Raw genomic sequence first — 24,478 nt, 5'->3', positions numbered from 1 at the left:
CGAAAAGACTACCATATTCCCAGTAAATCCCAGCCTCCCCAGTAAAATGGTTAGGAGAGTAGGGTACCACTCCCAAATTGCTAGTTGTTGGGCCTATTCTGCCTTCCGTCCCTTTCCATCATAGTCAGACTTATTGCTTTTTGTCCAAACAGGAAAATCTCTCTTTAAAAAATCTCATTGCTGTGGTGATTCTATTCTGGTAAACCGCAGAGGTGGAATGTGATTGGAAGGAAGAGGGCAGAACATTGTAAACACAAATATAAAATGTTCTATGTAGTGTTGGGTTTCTCATGGTTGCTAGGTGCTCAGGGTAATGTGGGGTTCCTTTTAAAACTCCGCAGGAGGAAAGGCCACTTGGGAGTGTGATTTGGAATGTGAAAATAATGAGCAAAGAAAGTTTTAACTGCCACTTTCAACTCTGCCTCTCAGCTTCCAAACACTACTGCTGGGATTGGTGTTTTCCTTTTCAGTTGGCAACCCACTACAGTAACATGCATTTACCATCACCACCTAGAATACTCACATCCAGTAGATCATCATCATCATCCTCGAAACACCATGTTTGTCAATTTTTATTCTAATTGACCCTGCAGTTCAAAATGTGCTTATTTTGAAGTATCACTGAAATCAATTGAATTTACTTCCAAATAAATATACTTAGCACAGTGTTCAGTGAAAACATTATAGCCATAATCCAACACAAATTTATGTGCACCTAAATCCACTGATTTCCAAGGTCTTAAGTAATGGATAAAAATTGTAGGTAGCTGAATTGGCCTGTTAGGGGGAAAAAAAAAAATCCAAAAACCAGATTCCACCAGCCCGTTAAGCATGACCATGTGACAGGGAGTGAAAAAGGAAGACATGATGGGAAAGCCCCCAAATCTGCACTCTGTAGCAGAAAATGTGCTATGAAAGCTCCAGCTGTAAGTTTGGTTAGTGGTGAGGCTTTTGGGCAGGACTGGGTGGGGGAGGGCAAGGGAGGGGGTGATCCAGCCCAGGGGAGGGGGAGGGGATGGCTGCACATTCTGCCGCTGAATCCGATGCCCCCAAAGCCATGGGGACAAATACAATCTCCTCGATTCTGCACCTGTTAAATCGTGGGAGCAGTGAGTAGACGCATTAGGGCCACCAGGACTTTACGCAGGGTAAGGGAATTGATGTTCCCTTATCTCAAGGAGACCTCTAGCTGCTACCTGGCCCTACAGGAAACAGCGGTGGCCATTTTGGCACCACTGTACCACTGGGTACTGGGGAAGCATAGGATTGGGCCCTTAATTGGATTAGACTCTGCTAAGTGTGAGACAAATTGTAGCTTGCGCTGCAGGCCATTGGGACACATAAACAAATACAGAGTTATTTCTCTCTCTTTTTAAAAAATATATATAAAGTACGAGTTACTCAGATCTGTCTCCAGCATGAAGTATAACACACATGTCCTGGCCGTGGGTTGGATTGTGGCCAATAGATTTTAAAACCAAGGAGGAAGCGACGGAAAAAAATGTCCTTCATTTCTTTGGAAAGAAGCCTTTTTGTTCTTGGAAACAATTCTTGCAGATTTGTATTCTGCACTATTGATGCCCACAGGTGTTTTAGTGAAACACCATTAAAAACAGCAGTTCCACCAATCTTGAAAGGCTGTATCCTCAAGTCCTGGAAGAATCTCCTTTCCAGGTTTCTAACCATTAAATCTGAAAACACACGACATGATGTTTGGCAAATGTGATGTTTTCTCAAGCAACAGATGTTCTGAGATGTGGATTGGGGGTGGGTGGGAACAGGCAGCCATGCCCTTCTCAAAACTAAAACTTCTGCCACTTTGAATGAATGTGACAATGGAAGTGTATTAGAGGGCTGGGGTGGTGTAGTTGTTTGGGAGTTGGATTTCGACCTGGAAGAGCTGGGTTCAAATGCGCACTCAGCCGTGAAGCTTCCTGGGTGACCTTGGGCCAGTCACTATCTCTTGGCCTCACCCTTTCTCACAGGGTTGTTGTGAGGACAGAAGGAGTGAAGTAACTCTGTGAGCTCTGTGGAGGAAGGGTAGTATAAAATGTGATAAAATATTAAATTCTGGTAAGATTGTATTATGGCAGTAAACGAGAACAACTCGGGACAAATTGGACAGTGACAAAAGGAACCAAAAATCTTCATAATGAGATATTTATATTTCTGGAGAAAGATGCATGTGAGGAGAGGATACATTTTGGAATGTTTAAAGCAGTATAATCAGAGTTACCTAGTAACTGAATAGCAGGTGAAACAACACCATATCGTTATGGAGAAATAACATAAGTTTTGGAGATAAATTGAAGAATTGCCTATTAGAGTTCCTCTCAGACCAAAAGGTCTGAGAATCTTTGTATTCATGTGCTTTTTGTAAGTTTGATTTCTTGTATACATTTCAGGATGTACGCGGATTCCCACTTTTCTTAGTTCCAAAATGGTGAGAAACTGGAGATTCTGCACTAGAAGCTCTATAGACTGGTTCTTCATGTGACCCAGACCCAGTCATTCATAATGTATGCAAATCTTTTCTGCATTTCCCTTAAAACTGTAATCACATTTTGATGATATTTCTGCCAGTCACAATTAGGGCCTAATGTTTACTTTTGACAGAATATGGTTTAGAGGCTGGTATCATTTGTGTGGTGGGCATCTTGATATACTGAGATAATTTTTCTTGATTTTAAAAATATTCTCCTCCCCCCCCCCCCTATTTTCAAAATGCATGTCTTACTATAATATGATATATTAAAGAAAAGGTGTCCTGGAACACATAATCCTTGGCTGTCAGGCACTTTGCAAGAGACAGATAATTCCAGTGAGATGATTAGGAAAGCAGTTATTTAATTCAAAAATTGCCAAAGGACAAGAGTGCACGCCCAGAGATACACACACACACCCCAAGTCCTCTAGCTACAGTGTTGTGTAGCCAGCATAGAACAAGTCTTTCAAATATAAACAGTTCACACATGCTCTCCTGAGAGGCTCAGTTGCCCATTGTATACCCTGGGCACTTCATGCTGTGGCTGTCCACATACCAAGTCATTCTTGGTCTCTTTCCTTTGTTCACCAGAGACTATAAAAATGCTTGAGTATTACGAATGTGGTAGAAGGATTATTCTTATTATACTGTATAAAGTAATGTAGGAAAAAAGCCCTGCCCCAAGGAGCTTTCAGTCTAAACTTTGACTGGGCAGGAAACACAAAGAAAGCGGAGAAAGGGAAGAGGCAAGTGTAAGAAACAAAATATAGAGACTGGATGAGAAATTGATGAGTGGCGGGCCGAGGGAGAAAGACGTGACGTTTGTTTAAACAGAATGAATGTGAGATGTTAACGAGACATACAAAGTAGAAATATCAGAAGGGCCAATGGAAACGTAGGACGGGACAGAGTATAGATGGTATAGATGAAGAACTGGATCACATTAAAGTTGACATAACTCCAGAGAATAACATCTGTCAATAGAAGCCAAAACACTAGGAAAGATTAATTTCCCAAAGGCTATTCAGCAACACCTAGACTTGAATTCTGGTCTCCAAGGCCGTCTCAATATTCTTATCGGAGTAATAGGTAAAGCAATACATGATGTACCTGTGGCCATGCTGGCCCTGAACAACCATGGTATGTACTGGATGACCGTTATGCTCCCACAGTATAAAAGTATATAGAATTGGCCTGGATAATCCAGGAGCTGAACCTTTTTGTTTCCAGGGTTATGTTGCTGGGTTATGCGTATTGCTATATACCAGGGGTGCCCAAACCCCAGCCCGGGGGCCACTTGCGGCCCTCAGGGACTCACAATCCGGCCCGTGGGGAGCCCCCAGTCTCCAATGAGCATGTGGCCCTCTGAAGACTTGCTGGAGCCCATGCTGGCCTGACCCAACTGCTCTCAGTGTGAAGATGACTGTTTGACCTCTTGCATGAGCTGTGGGACAAGTGTTCCCTCCATGGCTTGCTGTTTCACATCTGTGATGCAGCAGTGGCAGTGAAGGAAAGGCTAACTTTGCTTTGTGCAAGGACATTTATAGGCCTTGAGCTATTGCAAGACCTTCATTCATTCATATAAGTTCCATCTCTAATATATTCATTTATGTAAATTTATTCAAATTTGAAATGTAAATTAATTCGGCCCCCGACACAGTGTCAGAGAGATGATGTGGCCCTCCTGCCAAAAAGTTTGGACACCCCTGCTATATACAGTGCTGTGGCTCATTCGTTCTCAGTATTATTTCTCATACAGCAGCAATTGTTTTATTTCCCTTTTTTGGGGGGAGCCTCTTATTTGATAGGAGAGGCTGTTGTCTGCTGGGGTTGGGGTTGTTTTGCTGAGTGCTTTGGGCAGTGGTTGTAGGGTTGGTGGGTTGGTTTGGTGAGAGGGTTTGGCCCCTGCCTTTTTGTACAGGGAGGGAAGGATGCTGCTGCTATTGGGAGGCCAGGGGAGATATGGCGGTGGGCGTTGGCTTTGTTGTTCCCAGAGAAATAAATGGACTATTTTAGTCTTCCCACCAGTCTACAGCCCGCTAGTGTCTCCGGTAGTGACCTCTTCACTACCTGAAACTGCTGCTGCTAAATGCCAATTGAGTAATAAGATCAGCCTGATCTAGGACTTAGGAAGTAACTGACCTGGCATTTGTTATGGAGACCTGTTTGGAAGAGGCAAGAAGGGTGGACCTCTCCTAGCTTTGTACACCCGGTTTCTGAATGCAGTCATTCAGCAGCCATGGCTGAAAGGGGTGGGGAAGCCACAACATTGTGATAATATCCCCCTTGCCAGGAACAGATGGATGGTGATCTGGGTATAGAGATCAAGATCACTGCTTTGCCTGGACAGATCATCTTCCGCTAGTGTTTAGACTTGTTGTGGCTCCTTACCTTCCCAGAGGCAGGGAATCAAATTTTATGGTCTGCCCCTGGAGGTTGAAGGTCTTGGAATGTTTTCTGAAGACTCTAGGGGATTTTCTTGCTGCTGAGGCCAATTACACATTCAAAGCTCTTATCACCTTTGAAAAGATAAAATAACCAGGGCCATAGATCAGATCACTCTTGAGCAATATCTGTCTAGTTGGGGATCCAGTGTGGCTCCCTGGTTTTCTGAGGAGCTGCAGGCCATGAAAGAAGCTTAACAGATTTCTTGAGCGATGGTGGCAGAAAACTCGCAATGAGTCCAACCAAACACATATTATTGCTACTGTGTGGTGGTGATGGCAGCAAAGATGATTTTTTTTTTTTTGCCACCATTGTGTCTGTGGGCAGCCATTCAGCTAAGCTTTTCAGGTTGTCGGGGGCTCATTCCACCTGGTTTCTTAGCAAAGTAAGGAGGGCAGCTTGGTTACATTCTGTGACCAGTTTGATAGGTACTTCACAGGTAAAATTGCTCACATTGATCAAGACTTGGACCCCACATTGACAATATGTGTCAATGTCTCTGTGTTGTCTGTTGGTCCTATTACTTCTGATTCATTTCTGTCTGTACAGAAAGAAGGACAGGATCCTTTTGAGTGTGAAGGCCTTCTACCTGTCTACTTGACTGTTGCCTCAATCTACTGGGGGTGGGGGTGCTGGCTGAGTGAATAGGGAAGGTTATTCCTTCATCTCTGAAGATGGGGTATTGCCAGCAATACTGGTAGGCTTTGGTCCACCCCCTCTTATAGAAGTCTCCTTATCTCACCATATTGGATAATTACTTGCCAGGCTTGACCCACCTGTGTCTGGGTAGGGTTGTCAAATGGGTGGTGGATTATTTCAGCTTCTTTGAATCTGGTTTCAGACCAGGCTTTGGGATGGAAACAGCCTGTGTTGGAGACTGAACTGGGGAATGTGTTCCTGTTGGCCCTTCTGGATCTCTCAACAGCACTCAACATGTTGTCCTTTTGGGTTGATGGCTTGGTTGATACTTAGGCACCACTTTGCCCCATATTGCCTTGCAGTTTCCTGATCATGGTGGGTGCAGGCAACACAGTGGGACTAGAAGGTAAGAAGTCTGTTCTATGTCATCTAATCTCAGAGAAGGTGGTGAAATCCTGGAGTACTGCCTGGAGGTAACTGGGAACTGGATGAAGGTGAAGAAACTAAAGTTACCTTCATATTTTGTTGTATTTTAATAAACTTTTAAATTCATCCTGGGTGTACCATTATGGGGGGTAGGTGGATGGATATAACTCTTTTAAATAAATAACTCTTCATCCTGATGGAGGACACCTTCTTTTTAATTGCCTCTTGAAATGTTTGAAAATCTGGTAACCCTTGTGTAAATCAGCCATGTTTCTCCATTCCTGGAAGCTATATCTTGACCTCCCTGCAATCAACCATCTGGTAAATCAAAGTGGGTGGTATGAAAAAGTCTTCATCCACTGGCAAAGTCTACCCGAGGCACATTCACAAGCCTTTCTGGGCAAACAGCTGCCTGAGCCTGAGCTCCTTCAGATGAAAAAAAGATCTGGGAAGCTGCCCAACTTGAAGGAGAAGGAACATACAAATCCCAGGAGTAGTTGATGAAGTCTGGTGGCTTAATGTATGTAGAGGAAAAGAGTGTTACTGTGCAATCCTATATATGCTTACTTAGAAGTAAGCCGCACTGTGTTTAATGGGGCTTATTCCCAAATAACTGTGTATAGGACTGCAGTCATCTGCCCAATCCTATCTCCCACTGGTCTAGGCACTGCAGCAGTTCCAACAGAGTGTGTGCTGCATTCTGTGGTGGAGGATGACCAGAAAGCCTGGGAGAGTTAAAATATTTTGCCCTTAATGCCCCATCAGCCACCTGGCTGCCAATAGGATTCCGTGGATGCATGTCTGACCAGCTGTATTTCAGTCAACTGACATATGTTCAAAGAGCCTCAGGGGGCATATCGGTCTGGGAAAAGAGGGATAGGATCTTGGCATCATGACTGCTGCCAAGATCCACCCCCTCCTGCCCTCAAACTGCACCCTGCCTGGCTTGCATCCTGCCCTGAACCTCCCCTGAACCCCCAATGACCTGCCACTACCTTACCTGCTCCAGCGCAGCCTTGGTGAGCTGTTGGCACATGCATGGGCCCTCTGGTCATTTGCACCAGCAGTCCCACAGTACGTGGCAGTGGCAAGTCTTTTGTGATGCGTGATTTCCACAACGCATAGTCAAACAACGTTGACAAACAATAGTTACAACTTGTGCTCTCTTTCTCCCTCCCACCCCCTCTCCAAACTTACAATGCTTAGAAGTTTCCAGTTCACATACATAGTTGGATTCATTTCACTGACACAACTGGAAGGTTCTTGATCAGCTTTTTTTTTTTGATGTGTACTTCAGATGTTACGGTAAAGGAATAGAACACCTGACAAGGTGATGCCCAAGGTCTGATGTAGTTCAACCTGTCACCTGTCATTCTGCTACAGTTGGCTGCCCTTTCTTTCAAATGGGGTTGCAGTATCTTTGGAATTGATAAGGTGAATTCTTATCACCATATGATAAGAGCTGGAATGTTATCCAGCTGGGGGGAGCTGGACTCTCTGTTGGAAGGAGCCCTCTGGGTCCCTGCCCATATCAAGGTAATGCATCTGGCAGGCTTGAAAACCTCCAATAGAGTCCACTCCTGCATGAGGCAGACTGTTCCAGTGCCCAACAGCTCTTGCAGATGGGAGATTCTTCTTCATGTCCAACCTAAATCTCCTTTCCTGTAGTTTTAATGCACTGATTCTAGTCCTGCACTCAGTGGCCATAGAAAAGTAAGTTCTTCCCTTCATCTGTGTAACAGCCCTTCAGCTATTTTAAGACATGTCCCCAAAGGCTTCTCTTTTAGGCTATACATACCAAACTCTTTTAACCATGCCTTTTAGGACCTTTCCAGGACCTCACCATCTGTGTTGCTTTCCTCTGAATGTGATCCAGCTTATCAGTGTTATTGTTAATATGTGATGCCCAAAATGGGACACTGGATTCCAAGTGAGGTCTGAACTGTGTAGAATAGAGTGGAACTGTTACCTCTCATGACGCAGACGCAGTGTCTCCCTTAATGCTGCCCAACACTGCATTAGCTTTTTTTGCAGCCATGTCACACTGTTGGCTCACGTTCAGAGTGTAGTGTACTAACAGCACAATCCTATACATATCTACTCAAAAATTGTATTATGTTTAATGTGACTTACTCCCAGGAAAGTGCGTGTAGGATTTAAGCCTAAGATAATCTTCCATGGTGTGGAAACAAAGTTGCTAACACACTTGTGGTTCAGTGGAAAAGCAACAATGGAACGCTACTAAAAAGACCCAAGCTGGAAGCCCAAGAACTTTGTGTCTGAAGTGGGCTCCCAAATTTTTGGTAGCCTAATTCCACAGCTGTCACTACTTCCTGGAGACCCTCCTTTGCTCTTTTCCCAAGCTATTGTGCCAAAGCTAGAAGTAACAGCATTTACTTGTTGTTGTTGTTGTTCAGGGCCTGCTGACCCACAGTCTTAGGGCAGAACTAATCCCAAGAGGCTATCTATCCCAAAGTAAACCATGGAAGCTTGAGTTCTTCAGCAATTCCAGTCACCTTTGCAGATTAGTTTTCTAGGAATTTCTGGTTCGCAATCTTTTTTTTTTTTTTTTTTTGACGTTATTTCATGCCTCAAGCAAGAGCAAAGAGACACAGAAAGCAGGTCAAGAGGTAGAGATAACAAAGCAAGAATCCAGACAACAGCATGGTGGGAGTTCCAGACAAATACAAATAACCTGCAGCCCTAAACCAACATCTCCACTGTCTGAGAAGCGTTGACTTTTAAGGCAAAGGCTGCCTGGATTTCCCAGAAGGCCTGCAAAGTAGTCCTATCAGCAAAGCAGACCACAGCTGGACACCAAGCAACAGGCAAGGCTAAAACAGCAGAAGCAAAGGCAGAAAAACCACAGGGAAGGAACTCAATCCTGACAATCATGTATCTGGAGTTCTGTGTTTTCAGACTGCTTATGAAGAAAAAGACTTCTTACCTGAGCCTGCTTCATGAAGTACAGTAGCAAGCTGGGACTTGTCTGCACTCAAGTAGAGCAGTATGGAACCTGCCATTGTTCAGAAATTATAATTCCAAAAACCAACACTGCTGTCACCGGAGCACTGCATTTTGCACAGCCTTGAATTACTTTTTGAATTATCAAACTAATTTGCAGGTATCTTTTTATGCTTCTTAGCTGCCTCGAGAGAATCTGGTGACCTCAACTTCTCTGGATTATTCTGATACTTTCTTCACCTACAAAACAATACTTGCCTAACCCTCACATTAGATGAACTGCCTAACCTAAAACCTAAATCCCAGACTAAACATTACTTTTAGAAAGAGTGGTGACAGAACTGGGACCATACTGCTTTGGAATGCAGGTGCAGATGCACATAACTTAATGCTTGTCTGTATTATCATCTTAGTGCAAAGCTAGCCATGGAAGGGCTTTTCACTAAGGCTGCCATGTCACAAGACAGAGAATGAGTGTAAAGTACCACTAAAGGAGGAAACAAGGTAGCTGTGTAGCTCTTGGAGTTTCTACCCATTTTTGCCCTACATCTGCAGTAGGATAGGTATGCAGTCCTGTTTGTTACCGCAGGTAAAGGAAAATAGGGATAGAATACGGAAGAATAGATGATGGACATGAAGTCTCAGCTTCCTTGTTTCATGTTCTATCAGTTTTTATTAAGGTAAACATTTATTCTGTGGGTTGTGGCTTTGAAACCAATCTTTTATTTGATGTGCATGTGTTTTGTATGTGCAAAGAGGTGTTTTTATTATTAATCATTATTATTCCATGGAAAAGCATTCAGATGTATAATTCCCCACCAGCATCCCAAAGCATAAAGTCCTATGAAGTCCTTGCCATCTGCTTTCGGTTGACTTGCAAATTTGTCATCAGTCCCACATCTTGGTATTTTCTTCTCTGATGCCCAGATTCCTAAGAGTCTCATTCTAAGCACTGGTATAAGCTATGGCAAGTTTAGGATTAGGCTGAGAAACTGAATTATGTACAACCATGTTTACAAGCTGTTATACCATCAGTTTTATTTAATCCTGCCTGTGAACATCTTTTATTACTATTTCCAGTCTGTATTCAGTAGGAGAGTATCTATTACTCTGTAGCAGTCTATTGTGAGTGCTGCCCATTCCAGAAAACAAAAAAAAGTGGATCATCATAAAAACAGAATAAAATGACACGGTCAATCACTATTATTTTAGACAGTGGGGTGGGGGGGGAAGGGATGAAATACATAGCTCTTCATCATTGGAAGACATATGCCTTGATAGTAAAAACAACACTATTTACATGAACTGTTCATGGGACTAGATGGTTTTGGTTGGCTGTCAACACAGGAAATTGACTTAAACCAAGTTGTGGCTTCACCTTCTGATGATAAATATTTCCACTGCAGGAAAACAGGAAATTACTATCATGCAAATAATCACATGAGCAACATCAATTCAGAAATGAGGGCAAATGGTTGTGTTGTGTGTTACTTAATAATACACAAGGCCATGTTTTGATCAAACTTCCATCACTACCAGTACATAATCACTGCTATTAATTTGGGTCAAGATTGTAAGCAGTGCAAAAACTGCTATCGTTCATGGAAGATATTTACATTCTTAAAGCAGCAATTTTAAGTGAATGGTACTTATTGCTAAGTCTGTATACAAGAAAAAATATTTTAATATCATCAGCTGCATAACACCAATAGCAATTAACTACTCTAAAGGCAGAATACCTTATCCCTCTGGAAACAAAAATATTTATTTTGTAATCATTAAGGCAACCATCAAGATTAAACAGCCATGGATGCCATGTCCATACTTCCAATGGTGCTAATTCATAGCTCCACTATTGGGGAGGAGGCAGAGGTGTCGCTAGAGGGGGGGTGGCGCACTAAGTTTTGCAGACAGCCTCCCTCAGGTGCAAGCAGCTCCACCCCTCCCCTTTGGAGTCACATGGGTGGGGGAAACGGAGGTGAGTAGCTCCTGAGGGGAGGGGGAGGAGCCGCTTGCACGCTGCGGGGAGGCTGTCTGCAAAACTTAGTGCACTGCCCCCCCTCTAGCAACGCCTCCGGTGGAGGTCTAACTAAATGGGTGGTGTAGATGACTTTTTAATATTATTGTATTAGAAGAGATGCTGGAGTAATGATGTCAGTGGAACCTGCTTCCTTATAGTGTAAGTGTGCTTAGCATTGTAGCCCAAATTTTAATTTTGATCTAGTTTAAGAATCTAAGAACATTTTCAAAAACCAAGGTACAGGCACTCAAGGCCCAGATGATGCACAGTATCACTGCTGTGTGACTCAATCACACAATTATCCTTGTCACAGGAAGCTGCTAATCATGGCTTGACAATGAACCATGCAGTCTGACATTGTATCATAAACCCCATTCAAATGAACAACTAGGCAGGAATTTGATAAACTGTGTGAGCTGGATAGGTGTTGCTTTGGTAGTTTAGACAACCTGGAGTGCATAAATACTTTCCACTTTCTGAACCCGTGTATTGAAACGTAATAGTTCCTTTCGAGTAATATTTGTTGGCTAACCATGAATCCTGTGAAAATGATGAAGCCCCAACTTTAGAAGTTCAGTGTTGTCTACAAGGACAGTCAAGGAGAAGGCATTTTCCTTCTCTGATTTTCAACAGTTAAAGTTCCCAATTGTACCAGCTTACTTCTGTTGCACTACAGTGAAAAAACAAATGACTTACATTTCTCTTCCCCCAAACCGAAACTTCATACTTTTTTTCTTCTTGACAATTTTGGCCAAACAGGATACATTCCCCAATTCATTCTGAAACAGTGTTTGGCTACTCTCAAGACAGAGAGGGCAATTGATAATAAAGCAGCTCTGCTGCACCAGCGTGAATCTCTTGTCATGCCATTGAGGCAACTGAACCCTAGTAAACTCCGGCACCCATGGCAGTGATGTTTGCACGGCCACAGGCCATGCAGTGGCCACCATTTCAAGCTGAGAGGCTGTGTGTCTTGTCAGAATAATCACATAATTTGCTGGCCAAGGTTGGGATAGCACCGGCAGTTACGTGGCCTGTGGGCTGTCTAGGTCTAGTTTCTAGATATGGCTGGGGTTTGCTTTGGGTTGGTTGGAGCTACACCAGAAATCTAAATCTGGGCTTATGAAATAGATGTGGGGCATTTGCCCTTGAAGAACCATTTTCAGAGTGGTCCATAACAAGAGGGGTTTGAAAATGGTGTTATTTATTTTAGTAAGCCCACTGTGTTCAGTAAGATTTGGGCTGTAATCCTATCTTGCTCACCAGAAACAAACACCTGTATCCATAACTAGTGTGGGGCCTCTGTTCAATCTGAAATAAATCCAGATAAAGCTCTTAAATAGGTTTCATCCTGTAGGCCTTGGCATCTTCCCTTTGTGTTAGGGCCTGGAATCTGGAATGGCTTTTCAGATGTCAAGCAAACATCTGGGAAAGTAATCTATTGTGGGTAGGTTTTAGGGGGATGTGTTCACCCACAGCTGACTGCTGTTCCGACAAGAGTTTTTGAAATAAGTGGTAAACATTTTTTTTTCTTCCACCCAGCCATGAAATAAAGCAACATGGACAGGGAAGAAAAATGGAGACAGCATCCATATTACAAAAGTTCCAGGCAATATTTTACACTTCAACACCATTTAAGAAGAAGTCGGTGGGGGAAATCTGCAACCCATAGATGATGAGTGAAAACAAATATAACTCTTAAATAAAAAATCCAGGTACCAAAGAGCAAAATTTAATGAAAGCCAAAACTGTTAAATATGGATTCTTGTTGAGAAAAATGTCAATGTCTTTAAGTGTTCCCCCATTATTCTATATTTAAGAAAAGTGTAGTAAAAATACATATTACAAGTTATCATTTCCCCTCTTCTTCCATATCATTCATATCCTCCTCCCACCCTTCCATTGATCAAAAACATTTTAAAGACGAGTCTCATGTCCAATTGCTACAGGCATCTGTCCTGTCATAGAAGGTTCCTTCTCACAAACCCATCTAAACTGGCTGGCTCAAGAGGTCTCTGATTCCTTTGCCACAAAGGTAAGTTATTTTTTTTGGGGGGGGGGGCAGTTTTATGGGGCTTATTATTATTTTTATGCTGCACCGGAGGAAATCCCTGCGGTGTGCTCCCATTACCTTTTAAGGTGGAAAATAGTTGGGGGAGTGACAAGAGTCCTTGAAATTGAAAGCAGGAAGAGGTCTCCTTGGACACCCAAAAGACCTCTCCTGAAAAAAAGCAGGCCTGGTTTCTTGCGCCCTGCACAGCATACACAGAGCTAAAATCAAAACGTAACCAAAGGCAGACATATGGGTTTTTGTTTTGTTTTTTTTTAAAAAAATCACACACCAAGAACAAGACTTTGAAGAGTTATTATCGGAGCTGAGATCTGAGTCTTGACAGATAGCTGGATGGAAGGTGAAGACAGAAAAACTTTCAGTGGTACTGAGAGAAAACAAATATGAGGCACTAGGCATGCTGTGCCCCCTTAAGGGGATCTGTAGTTTCTGTCTTGCCAGTCTTATGAAGGTGCCATCTTAAGATGAATGCAGGAAACGGATGGAACAACAAAAAGCTGAGTGGTAAGATCAGTTAATGGAGACTAGTTTTTAATGGTTGTTGATGTTTATAGCACAGCAAGTTATGTATGAAAGTTTAGAAGATTTAGAGCCAGTTGCCAGTCACACTGATTTAATTTTTCTTTAAAAAGCTACATCAGGATGGTCCCCCACAACAAAGTTGTTTCAGTCCATAGCCTGTGTAGCATCCTTGTAAAATCTTTTGCCTCCATTCTATGCCACGGTCTCCTATTTTATACATTAAATTACCCACAAGTATCAGATATTACAAGTTTCTGTTTTACTGCTGGGTTTGCACCGGCACTTGGAGGAAGTTTTAACCCCTTACAAAATCTGGAGGTATTGTCCAGTCATGGGCAAATGATTAGATGAAGATAGGGATTTCAAGGGAAGGGTTGAGTCTCCTCTGGAGTAGGAGACAGACACTCCCTTCTAATATAGTTTTCTTCAGGGGAATGCTTTCCACTGTGCTCAAGCATTTCACTGCTCACGGTGCTGGTATCACACACGCACACACACACACACATATACAAATGAAGCTTTTGTTTTGATGTAGACACTAATGCACATGTCTGGGAAAATACTGCTAGCAAGACCATTCTCTTGTGCTTTGGACAGCTCTGTGGATTTCAGTGTTCCATTGCAAGCTTGGGATTTGGGATTTGGATCAGAGACAAACAGCACAATCCTATGCATGTTTATGCAGAAGGAAGCCCCACTGTGCTCAGTGGCGTTGACTTCCAGGAAAATGTTTCTAGGATTGCAGCCAAAGTTTTCAACAGCAAGCAGGGTACCAGCTGGTCTCTTCAGTGTGTTCCACTTCCCTTATGAAGATGAATGTGATAGAAACCATGTCTGTTGGCTTTTCTGCAAATGATGCTGCTGGCCGAGATTTGATTCTTGAAACTGATATTTAAAAGTATTGGAGCCAGTTGCAAGCAGGTGTTCTGGAAGGCTGCGACTAGGTGAATGCCCTTCCATGTTGGTGTCATTCTGCAAAATCTCGATTGATTTTTGTCATAATAAATCTGTGTATGGCCCCGTTTCTCCATGGGATCAGATATGGCCCACAAAGTAAAAAAAAAAATAAAATAAAATAACCAGACATACACAAAACAGCCCTGATGTCTCAGTCTGATTAACTGGTTCATCAATAGCCATGGAATGGCTTGCAGAAATTTAGCTGAGGAGGTAAAGTTCTCTACACAAGGATCACCATGGAAGGAAACCTTACAAAAGTGCAGGAATGAGGAAATGGCTGATAGTTGCCTCTTTGCTTCTGAGAAGACAGGCAGGGAAGATGAGATGTAATATATTTTGCATTTTCTTGGTTTTGCCCATATGTAGCAGGCAGCCATGGTCTTAGCTGTTCATGGTAGTCCATCAAGTGCACATTCTGGGTTGGGGGGGCTGATATCCCCTGAAACTAACAACTCTTTTAATTCCAATAACCACTTTCAAACTCTGGAATGAAACGCACTTTCGCTTCTGTTTACCTTGGTTCCTCTAAATCCAGACCCAGCTGTTGGCCTCCATCTCTGGCAGACGTTTTACTATTCCTTTCTCCGTGCTAGGCTGGAGAAGTCAAACTGTCTTTGAAGTCTGTCATTTGACAATGGTATGGAGAACTCTTTTGATGGCCTAGCGAGTCTTGTTGCAACAAATTTAAAACACAGTTGAGTCTGTTGTCTCAAAGGAATTGGGTTTTTTGTTGGTTTACTTTCCTTTCACTGTTAGTAGCGCAGACATGTAAGGTTTGCATCCCAAACTAAACCTGATTTTAAACTGTTGAGCAGGGCAGGGTCGACATTACCCTGACATCACGGGAATTAGTAAGAAAAATATATATTGCACACACTAAGAACTTATTAACAACCAAGTTAAAAACAAAATGGCGCTGTCTTCCTCAGTGTTCCTGTAACCGTGTATTCAGGGATGTCTCCAAATTCTGTTCAGTCCAGTTGCCCTCTCCTTATTGCAGTACAGGCTGTACTTTCTTCTGCCTATGGATTTACTGCAAAATACAAACACACACAGAAACAAAGAAAAACAAAGGAAAATGGATCGGATTTCCTTGGGAAGATCCACTGAACTGTCCCTCTTCGTTAATGTTTTGGTTTGTTTTGGCACGGGTGAGACTGGTGCCAAGGAGACCCTGCTCTCACCCAGAAGATCCATCAAGGGCAATTATAATCCCGTCGCTCCCAGGGGCATCCCAGAGCTGTGACCCATGCATGGAATCTCCTGCATGGTTTGGGGGAAATCGTGGCTCACCACCCGTCCGTTCTCTCCACTGCTGGTTCCTGCCGCTGATGCTCTGGGGAGGGTTGATGTCCGTATGGCTTCATTGATTGATTGCTGTGGGATCAAACAAAAACCCTTTTTGAGAGAGACAGGGGGGATCTCCCCTTGTCTTTAGCAATGGCCTGATAATCATAATATACAACATTTTTTTTGCTGTTGTTCAGTTTACTGGTACACTTGTCTTTTTTTTTTTTTGTTCTTCCTGAAAACCTACTATACCTAATTAAAGTTTCTTTAATATCAAGTGGAAGTTAGCACTTACTCTTGATCACTTTACTGTCAATCAACATTTTTTGTTACCAGCTGGTTGCCTGCATTGCCTGTGAGATTTTCCACATAAACCAGTGTATATGTAGTCATGTTGGTCTTCTAAAAAGAGATACTGAGCTTCTGCAAGCGTGTAGATATAACCATCCAAATCCATGAGGCTGAGCCTTGAAATCTTTTCCTAGAGCCATCACTCAGCGTGAAGTAATAAATTAAGAAAAGAGTAACTCTGATCAGTGGCTCTGTAGCTCTGATCAGTAGCTAATGATCGTGTAGCCCGGTGCGAAGCTCAAAACGTTGCCCCGGAAGTGATGTCACAACTAGAAGCGACATCACGCCCAGGCTTTTTAAAAAGTGAAAATTGGAACCCACCTGCTCCCCCCAGCAGCTCACCACCCACTTGCTCTGCTGCCTCCCCCCAGTCAGTCGCATAGCTAAGGCATCTATCTGCTACCTGGAGTCAAAGAAGATTTTGTACCTCTCCATCCATAACAAAATCAAATTTAATTAATTAAGTAAATAAATAAAAAGCTATTGGTTCCATGCTGTATTATAATAACATCTCATTGGCACTCAGAACAACCAGTCTCATAGGTCAGTTTTGAGTTAAGCAAATCCACTTTTTGTTCCATAAGGCAGTTATGTTTTCATTTTCTGGTTAACTGGCTGTAACATGTGATAGAATACAAATATTCCAGTGCAGTTTGTTTCATTGCATTCTGCATTAAATAACCTTTCCAATGATATATAACATGATGGCATTATTCATACATACCAAAATTTTCACAATTTTGGTAACTAGTGTCAAGCTCAACTTGTTGCCCCCCTAAAGCTTGATACCCGGTGCAGCTGCTACCCCCTGCACTCCCTTAGCTATGCCACTGACTCTGATCATGTGCAGAATGAATGAACAATCACAAATTACTAGCCACACATTTTAAATGTTTCACAGTTAGGGATTCTGTAAATTCAGGTGGCTTTTGGATCTTGACACCTCTCATATTAGAATCACCCATGGCTTTTATTATGTAACAACCTGTTTGAAAAAACAATATACTGTATAACCTTTCAAAATGGATACCTTCTTGTTCAAGCATACATGTTCAAAGCTTCCCTTCAGCTAACTAAGAACATTAGATTCTGTCAAGGCAAAAGCATCCTCTAGGTTGCAATGCTGAGTTGAGCACTGTCAGCTAACCTCTAGTCTCAATGTGATCAGTGGACCATATAATGCAATGTGGATGTATCAGACCCTATAAAACCCCTGACTGCAAGGTAGTTTTTCAGGCTGAAGAACTTGTTGCACTGAGTAACTATGTAAATTTCTCTGCCCTCTGTTACTTGGCCTACTATGGCACCTAACTACCACCAGTGCTGATCATGTCTTCTGCCTTCTGCTTCATCCACCTGACACAGTACTCAACTGTGGCCTCACCATGACTATGCCTCCTCCCTCTGCTTTTTGTCTCTTGACCTTGTATCTGACTTCATGTATCCTTGACTGTGTCATGTGCCTCTGCTCACCTGCCTGTGTTCAAACTGGACCACCAATTCCTGCTCTTGCATTCCTAATATGATGGGGCTACATTTTGGTCAAGCTAACACTTACTGTTTCCTTCCTAGTACAGCAATAATTACCTCACTGGGTGCTTAATATAGTTAATATCAAAACCAATCCTCAGTCATGTAACGACATGACAAACTTGGACAAAATGTGAGATGTGTCAAGAAATCCAGCCTTGTTTTCCTAGTGAGTAGGAGTCCCTTGCTGGTTAGAAGCTATAAGTATTGTCATAAGCATGAAAATCAAAGATGAAAGGAATCACTGGACAACTAGTCAGTTGCACAGAGAATGGGCTTCTTAATGTAGTCAACATATCCTAGTATAACAAATGCTGCAAACTCTGTAGCTTAGAGACAGAGAGCCCAATCCTGAGCTGCCCAGGGTGTGCAGCACCAAAAATGGCTGCCACCGCATCTTCCATGCCCAAGGCAGCTGCGGGCGGCACCTTGAGAGAAAGGGACTTTTGTCCCCTTTCCCCAGGTAAAGGTAGTAGCCCTGCAATGGGGCTACTCGATTCACTGCTGATGTGAGGTAAAAGATTCCATGTTGGGCGGCGAGCCCAACACAGAGGCTTTGAATCCAGTGCAGCGAAGCTCCACTGTTCCCACCTCCCTCCCTCCCTCCCCTGGCATGCCCCCCCGCCCTCCGCCTGCCTCCCTGCCCCCACTTACATCGCCGCTGCTCAGCGGTCCATGTGACTGCCAAGCGGCAGTCAGCACTAGGCTAGCATGGGCTATATATGTAATACAACATGTAGTTTTACTCTTAGTTAAACAATTCTTTAAAAGTCTGGATATTTAAAATTACTCCTGTTTGTAATCTGCTTGTACTACCCTGTGATCATCATGGACTGCCACATCTTGACTGTGAAGACCTGTTTTTCTTGGCCATTAGGAGAATTTTACTATCATTACTTATTTTTAAAATAGGGCTGATTTGCAGAAGTTTGGTTCCATTTGGCATCCTTTCCTATAATTGTATACTAATTACAGTATTTGGGTATTCCTTTCAGCATCCACATGTGACATTAATTTATGTGGATGTCTTTTCCCTCTTTGTTTTATTATTATTGTGGGGGGGGTGAAGGAGGAGAGATATACTGGAAGAATAATGCCTTCTTGAAAGTCTTTTATGCAACTGTGCAATGTATAAGTTTAGTTCTTAAAGCAAAATTAATAGTGACAAAAACTCTACCATCTGAATCCACAGATCCTTGGGCCATGATGGTGGGCAGAGGCTGTATTGCTAAAAGGCCTGATACTCATTGCCAGTGTAATCAGCTCTGAATGGACTGATTCACAATTGCAATCCTAAATTAGCAACCATAAATGATCTTGATTCTGTAAAGAAACTAATATTGGCTCATAAGATTGGGCTACCAGGGCTCTTCTACACAAGAAAGTGAAATAATTTTAGAGCTAAAAGCTTCAAGTGAGTTAAATATGCCACTGTCAAGCATCACAAAACAGTGACCTAATTAAATGTGAAGCTGCTGTGAGCTGCTTTTATGAGGGTCAAGAATCCTTGCTCTGTTGTGAACACAGCAAGGTGATGTAGAGGAGCTCCAAATGTGACAGCAAGCTTAGCCACCCAGATGCACAAGTGCCTCGTAACAATTTCATGTGTAAGGTAACGATATAGTAACTTGTTCAAGGCTACCTAATGGGTATCATAGCTGAGCAAGAATTGCATCCGTGAAACTTGTGAATTTTTCCTGAGTGACTTTCCTTTTGAACCTTCCTGCAGAAGCACAGCAGGAAGTGAGAGGAACTTGTATATCCAGGTGGCTGCAGATGCTGTTTTGTCTGAATCCACTTTCTGTTCTGGTAGGATAGATGGTTCCTATTTTTGAAGAACAACTTTCCAGGGCCAGTCAAGTACCCATAGTGAGAAATGATGAAATTGGTCTGGAGCAATTTCATTTTAACAAGGAGAGAGAGAGAGAGAGAGATGACTAACTTGGCCTGCTTTGGTCTAACAGTTCCAATCTCTATTTCAAACCAAGTTGATCTTTATGTGTGTTAAGGTTAGAATGTCTGCAGTATGGATTTAAGTACATTTTCCATTAACTCCTAATAATCCTGACTAGATTCTATTTGCAGATAAGGGCAATACAGAGACATTACTCAAGTCAGGGAAAACTCATTTCCTTGTCCTTCAACTATTGCTGTTCTACCCTAATAGCCATCCTGAGTTGGTTCAGCCTCTAAAAGAATATTCGGAGCCTGGCTGGTATCAGAAAGAAGGCGTGAAAGGCCTGTGAATGTGTTGCCACCTTCATCCGTTTTGATTCACTTCTGGACTTGTAACAAAACTCGATTAAGGCAACCAGCATGGCTAGTCCAAGCCCACCGATGAGGATGTAGAAAACACCGGCCACATTGCTGAGACTCAAAGCACTTGTTTTGTCCTATAAGAGAAAGGAAAGGGGGGGAGGGGATGAGGGAGGAAGAAAGACGCTGTTAACATACACTTGTTCTTTAGGCACAAGAGTTTAATGCCATACTGGCAATCCAACACTTTTAAATACACATAAGACATTTCAGTTTTCTTCACAACTGAATACTTTTTCCCCACTGCGCACATAAAATAATGAAATATTTCAGTGGCTTTGCAACTCTTTGGGAAAGGTTTAGACTATATGCTTTTTTTAAAAATCAGGACCTTAAATACTTATTTTTGCCCCAAATGCCTAGGTAGCTTCAATTATTGATAATAATGTAATCTGCTTTGAGTTGACATTTGCTAGTCTCCAATTTCTCTCTTTCTCCTAAAATAACCCTCTCTTTCAGAACGTCTGTTCTTTTCTTCTTCGATTGTTTTGCTTGCATGTTCTGTTGCTGGGCAACATAGCAAAAATCACTTTATTACCTCCTAACATGCTTCTCTTCCTTTGTACAGTAGTTACACTGCAATGTCTCTGAAAAGGGGTTGTCCTTAGAAAGGCATCTATTTAATAATTTTGTGCCTAAGTCCTGGTGATGAATTTTAAAATTCATTATTTTATTGATAGGTAGGATTATTGACTTATCAACTAATCACATTTAGCATTTGATTCTGAATATGAACTGATTTTTTAAAGCATCCAGTAATTGATTTGCTCATGAGAAATAGGCAGGAAACTCTGTTCCCCATTTACAGAGATGGAATCTGAGCCATAATAATAATAATGTTAGAAACACACTAAACAATGGTATCTAATTTGACAGGTATGCTGGAGTCATCTCACTTGTTTAAATCTGAATATTTCTCACATGAAGTTAAAAGTTGGCTTTTAATCTAGATTTGGGATATATTGTTTCTCTCCTAGTTAGTCCATGTAGACAATGGATATGTGGCATTGTACCAAGACTTAATTAGGTGTGCTGGAATTTACCTGACAGTCAGTCACATATGTACTTATATTAACAGGCAGCCCAAACCTAACCTGCACTGGAACAGCCAGGCTGTATGACCTGTGTTGTATCCACAGCAGGTTAGGAGGTGACTGGAGGTCTCCTTGGGACAAGGTGATATTTCCCCCCTTACCCACCAGCTGGCCCTATGGGGCTTCTCAGATCTGCACCAGCTATTTAGGGCCAGCGCAGACCTTTGAGCCAGCCATGCCAGCCACTCCAATAACTTATTTTCACTGCTCAAAAAAAGGTTCATTATAAGGAGACATAGTATCTTCATGTAGTTTTTCTCATTTTATAGCTAGGCCTAATCCTTCCTCTGTTTGCATGTAGAAATATCTTCCTGGAGGGCTCCCTGCTATTGTTCAGAAGCCCACTTGAAATATGTTGGCTTGGCATCTCCATGATGGAACTTTTCATAAGTCTCCCAAAAGGAAGATGGAAATGCAACACTTTTGCCTAAATGGTTATCACGTTAATGTAGAATCAGTTGTCGAGTATTCATGGTGCCATACCCAAAAAGCTTCAGGAACTGAACTGTAACTGGCAATGCAGACTTTATGTCTTTGCAATGGACATCTTTGACGTGGTGTATTTAGTTATTCACTTTCCTTTTATATGCACTACCATATGGCTACTCATAGATTGCATTCTTCAGTTACATTGACTAATCGCTTAAGAACCCTGCGATTCTATACAGTAGAAATAAGCTCCAGAAATGAGCTCTATTCCTTCACTAGCCTTTGCCAAACTGATGAGCCATTAATCCAGATTCTTCTGGCAGACATCTTCTCTCTAACCATAAATGTTTTCAGTCTTTTTCAAACACTGAATCTGTTTAGTCCCAATTCTGATGCTCAAAATCCATGCCTCTACAAATTACATATCTGCAGAAATGGGATATTTTACAGTCTGTCTCCAGAGAATTACTTTAAAGATTTGATTGTGTACTTTTCACTGCCTTATTAAGATGTGTTTAGATTATCTTGTCCATTTATTAGTGCCTCACATAACACGCACACACCCCCATGAGGTGAAAAGTGGAAAGAGGATATAAAACTTTCAAGGCTAATTGTATGTGTGTGTTTGATTTCTTCAAATCTTTTATATTCTCTAAGATTGACAGGTAGGACCTTATTTGCAAATTAGTGCATTAGCTTTTTGAAGGTCATTATATGCTGCCCATAAAGAAATTTTATGTAACAAGATATTTAAATGGGCTGAAGTTTAAGTGACTTTGCAAGTAGAATCAGGAATTGTGCCATGTATAGATTTGGTCTGTGTCTCAAGGCTGCATGGGCACATCTGGGAAAAACAGCAGGGACACTCACCTAAGGGCGCAGTCCTAACCAACTTTCCAGCACTGGCAGAGCTGTGCCAGTGGGGCATGTGCTGCATCCTGCAGTTAGGGGGCAGTCACGGAGGCCTCCTCAAGGTATGGCAATGTTTGTTCCCTTACCTCGAAGTTGCATTGCCCTTATGTCGGTGCTGGACAATGGGTTAGGATTGCACCCTAATTTTCCCTACTGCTACCGCAGTTGATATTGGCCAGAGAACTGCATGAAAAATGTGATGCACAGTGCAGGTTGAGGCTTGGCTGGAAGAGCATACTGAGAGTGAGCTCGTCGCAAAGCTAGTTGTCACAATGTAGATTGAAGCTTGAAACGACTCTGACGGTATCTAACACCTGCTTGGCTCTCCGATTTTTTTTTTTTTAACAAGAAGGATGCACTTCTAATTGCAAAGAGGTTGTCTGGTGAGTGGCTGTTGTCTTGCAGTCACAGTTCTTTCCCAGTTGGATATTGGCACCGGAGTTATACACACACATGCTGCAAAGGCAAGAGAACGATTCCTGCCTGCTGTAGCTTGCCTTGGCTTACCAGCTCCAAAAAGCCTTGCCTGTGGGGTTTTTTTTTTTTACAGGCTCCTGACTTAATAGCACAAATAATAAAAGAACATAAAGAAAGGCACCAATCCCACATGAACTGCCGGAGAGAGTCAAGCCCTTACACTGAGCTGCAGAGCCTTGCCATTTGGGCTTTGTGACAGATGCTCTCCCAAGGAGTTTGCCCATCATGCAGCCAGCTTATTAGTGAGAGTGTAAATGTCACAGCTTGTCTCCTGTAGAGGGAGAGTTACATTTGAGGCAAGAGAAGGAGGGAAGAGAAAGATTGGCAGGTGAAAAGCAAGCAAAAAGCCTGCCTTTCAAAAATGCTTCAGTCTTGTTGCCATGGGGACAAGGCCTGCGTCTTTTTAACAGGGTGGCAGCTTAACCATCATCTTGTTTGCTGCTGTTTTATTCTGTTCTATTCTGTTTTATTCTGTTTCTGCCCAAGTTCCCTCTCAAGTTAAGGGTAAATGAGGGCATCCTTGAAGGCCATGTGGAGTAAGGTGGAGGTGTTTGATGTCGGTTTTGGAACACGCATGAATATGTAAAATTCAATGGAAGCTGTCCTGACTTCACCTCAGCACGCTACTGTTTAAACCGGCTGTATGGGAACTTGGCTGGCCACCGAGGTACTGACGACCTTGTGATTCATGAGTTGCTAACTCTCCGCAGTAATTCAGGAATGTATTCCTCTGAACTCCCGATTTTGGAAATTGTGAGTGCGTGCTTGTGAACGTGTGTGGGCCTGACCGCACCGTATATGTCAAAGCAGCAGGAAGTAAAAGGTCAGAATTTTTTAAATTGTTGATGGAGGGATCGTTTTATCAGTATTCCTAATTTTGCAGTATTTATCAGTATTTCCTGATTTTGCAGTGAAGTATTTGTAAGAGGAAATTTTAAATAACCAAGCTTTATTCACACATTTGCAAAACAGTAATAATGACAACTGACTTTATTTAACTCCAGGGAGCTTCCCAGTATTCACTGATATTTGTAATCTGCAACATGTGGTCTTTCTTGACCCTGTAAACCTGATACAGGTCAGGAGAATGAGGTTCTGCGATACCCACAGTCTACAAGAACTTACTAGCAATAAATGTGGAAAGCTAGATCAGGGGAGTCAGCTATGTAGGGACTGGCTAAAGGAAGGCATATGCCCCTCTGTGGGCCAGCCCCCTGAAGTTCTCAGTTCCAGTAGTAGTTTTGGAACAATTCAGCCTTGTGCATATAGCACCCCAATCTACCATGGGAATGTCCCTGGCAGGGCCTTCAAGAAATCATGTCAGTGCCCAAGGGGACGAAAGGCTGTGTAAAAAACAACCCCTGGTGTTTAACCTGTAGGGACCCAATGCAGGGCTTTGACACAGAGCCTCCAGGACTCCTAGTTCCCAGGACCACTCCCTTGCAGGGGTCACACACTGTGATAGAAAACTTCAGAATCTGACTCGGAAAGCTTAAAGATAACTTCTAGGCGTTCTTTTTAATAGGATTTTGATTGGCTGTGTTATC

At 42.5% G+C, this 24,478-nt stretch overlaps 1 protein-coding gene across 4 annotated transcripts in view; it reads right to left on the bottom strand.

Moving 5' to 3' along the window:
- Positions 1-15,738: 15,738 nt before the first annotated feature.
- The window catches only part of GRIA1 (glutamate ionotropic receptor AMPA type subunit 1), a 232,930-nt gene continuing 224,190 nt past the window's right edge, over positions 15,739-24,478 (bottom strand). For all 4 annotated transcript variants that reach the window (XM_066615103.1, XM_066615102.1, XM_066615104.1 and 1 more), the window contains 2 exons: positions 19,962-20,096; positions 15,739-15,930 (listed from right to left, as the gene is read on the bottom strand). In XM_066615103.1, coding sequence (XP_066471200.1) covers positions 15,739-15,930; positions 19,962-20,096 — 327 coding nt within the window. The remainder of the gene's footprint in view (positions 15,931-19,961; positions 20,097-24,478) is intronic.

Source organism: Tiliqua scincoides, chromosome 2 (genome assembly GCF_035046505.1).
Source record: "Tiliqua scincoides isolate rTilSci1 chromosome 2, rTilSci1.hap2, whole genome shotgun sequence".
NCBI lineage: Eukaryota > Metazoa > Chordata > Lepidosauria > Squamata > Scincidae > Tiliqua > Tiliqua scincoides.
Note: the sequence above shows the minus strand (reverse complement) of the source record. Positions and strands in the feature narration are given on the sequence as shown.